Source organism: Corticium candelabrum, chromosome 2 (assembly GCF_963422355.1).
Source record: "Corticium candelabrum chromosome 2, ooCorCand1.1, whole genome shotgun sequence".
NCBI lineage: Eukaryota > Metazoa > Porifera > Homoscleromorpha > Homosclerophorida > Plakinidae > Corticium > Corticium candelabrum.
This window is the reverse complement of record NC_085086.1, coordinates 5,055,902-5,057,157: the sequence shown is the minus strand read 5'-3', so window position 1 is coordinate 5,057,157 and position 1,256 is coordinate 5,055,902. Positions and strand designations below refer to the sequence as shown.

Below are 1,256 nucleotides of genomic sequence, written 5' to 3'. Positions count from 1 at the left end.
CGGTCAGCCAGTCAACTAGGCCATCCAACCAATCTATTCCATGGCCAGATCTGTCACAAAGTGAAAGTGTGATCACAAACTATGCTGTCACTACTAGGGTGTCAACTGTGTAGACTAGAGCTGACAGTGATGTGTAGAGGCATGTACAAACTGTAATTAGTAGAAATATTCGAGAGGTTCTGTACGTACATCTTCTATCTCTACCGGTAAGGTGACGTACTGAGTGGCGAGATCGATACGGTCGGTCTGAACTCGTTTTTGCGCGTGCGTCATTCGTAACTAGACAAACTAAGCGGGGAACAACGAAGAGAGTCTGCGACACGACGCTTGCGAATTTTTTCTGTCGATTATTTGCAGCTGCTAGAGCATGCAATCACGACACTAGCTATAGTATCGTACAGACAGTGTGTAACTCACTCTGGACTTTTTTGTTGCCCTCTCGTGCTTCCAGTGTAGCTCATATTGCTGTGTAAGCTCGTTTCGCTGGTTTCTTCCAATGAGAGGCCTAAACTGTACTACTACAATGCTATGCATGACGCTACGTACGCGATTGCGCAGTTCTCCAGATTACGTTACGAGGGAGAAAGGGGATTTACCTTATGTCACCGTTCTAGCTAGCCATTGGCTTGATACCTGTGCAACCTTAGAACTATTTATAGCAAACGTATATAACATAGCCGATTCTTCTCACTCTTCTGGAAATCGTTCTTCAGAACTACTAAAAGAAATAAAAATTGCACCACAGAAGATTCAAGAACTACCCTACTGAAGGTGAACGTGCCGAGTGCCAATTCACAAGTTGATTTCAACACCAATACGAGTCAGGTGTACTTCGAGTAGGGTGTACGTTGTGCATTGATTCGTTCTAACTGTTTCTTCAACCAGCATAGACGAAGCAGAATATCGACCATGTGGTTGCAAAGCGTGGATCGAGTTACGGTTTGTGGGAGGTGCAACGTCAGGGAACCACGCCTACCGTTTGCAAAACGGTATCAAATCACTAAATTAACACTTATGATTTTGCTGATTAGGAACCTACGTCTTAGAGCATGCAAGATTTCCAACGTTGTAAGTGCAAACTTAATGATTTCGTATAGAACTAGTGCACTAGGTAAGAGTTGCTACTCGACCTTGCAAACTCAAAAAATAGTCCGCCTTCTACGATCAAAAATTAAAAATTTGATCTCCTGTCAGTAATTTGATGACGTGTGGCTTTCGCAGCATGCAGTAGGCAATGGTGTAGTAATGTCATTCAG

General features: G+C 43.5%; 1 protein-coding gene across 1 annotated transcript in view; it reads right to left on the bottom strand.

Annotated features, from left to right (window-relative positions):
• Positions 1–530, bottom strand: part of LOC134176342 (uncharacterized) — a 3,130-nt gene extending 2,600 nt beyond the window's left edge. Inside the window, exons 1-2 of the mRNA XM_062643013.1 lie at positions 418–530; positions 1–50 (exon numbers count right to left, since the gene is read on the bottom strand). The exon at positions 1–50 is cut by the window's left edge and continues 64 nt beyond it. Coding sequence (XP_062498997.1) covers positions 1–50; positions 418–461 — 94 coding nt within the window. The 5' untranslated portion in view covers positions 462–530. The remainder of the gene's footprint in view (positions 51–417) is intronic.
• Positions 531–1,256: the final 726 nt, after the last annotated feature.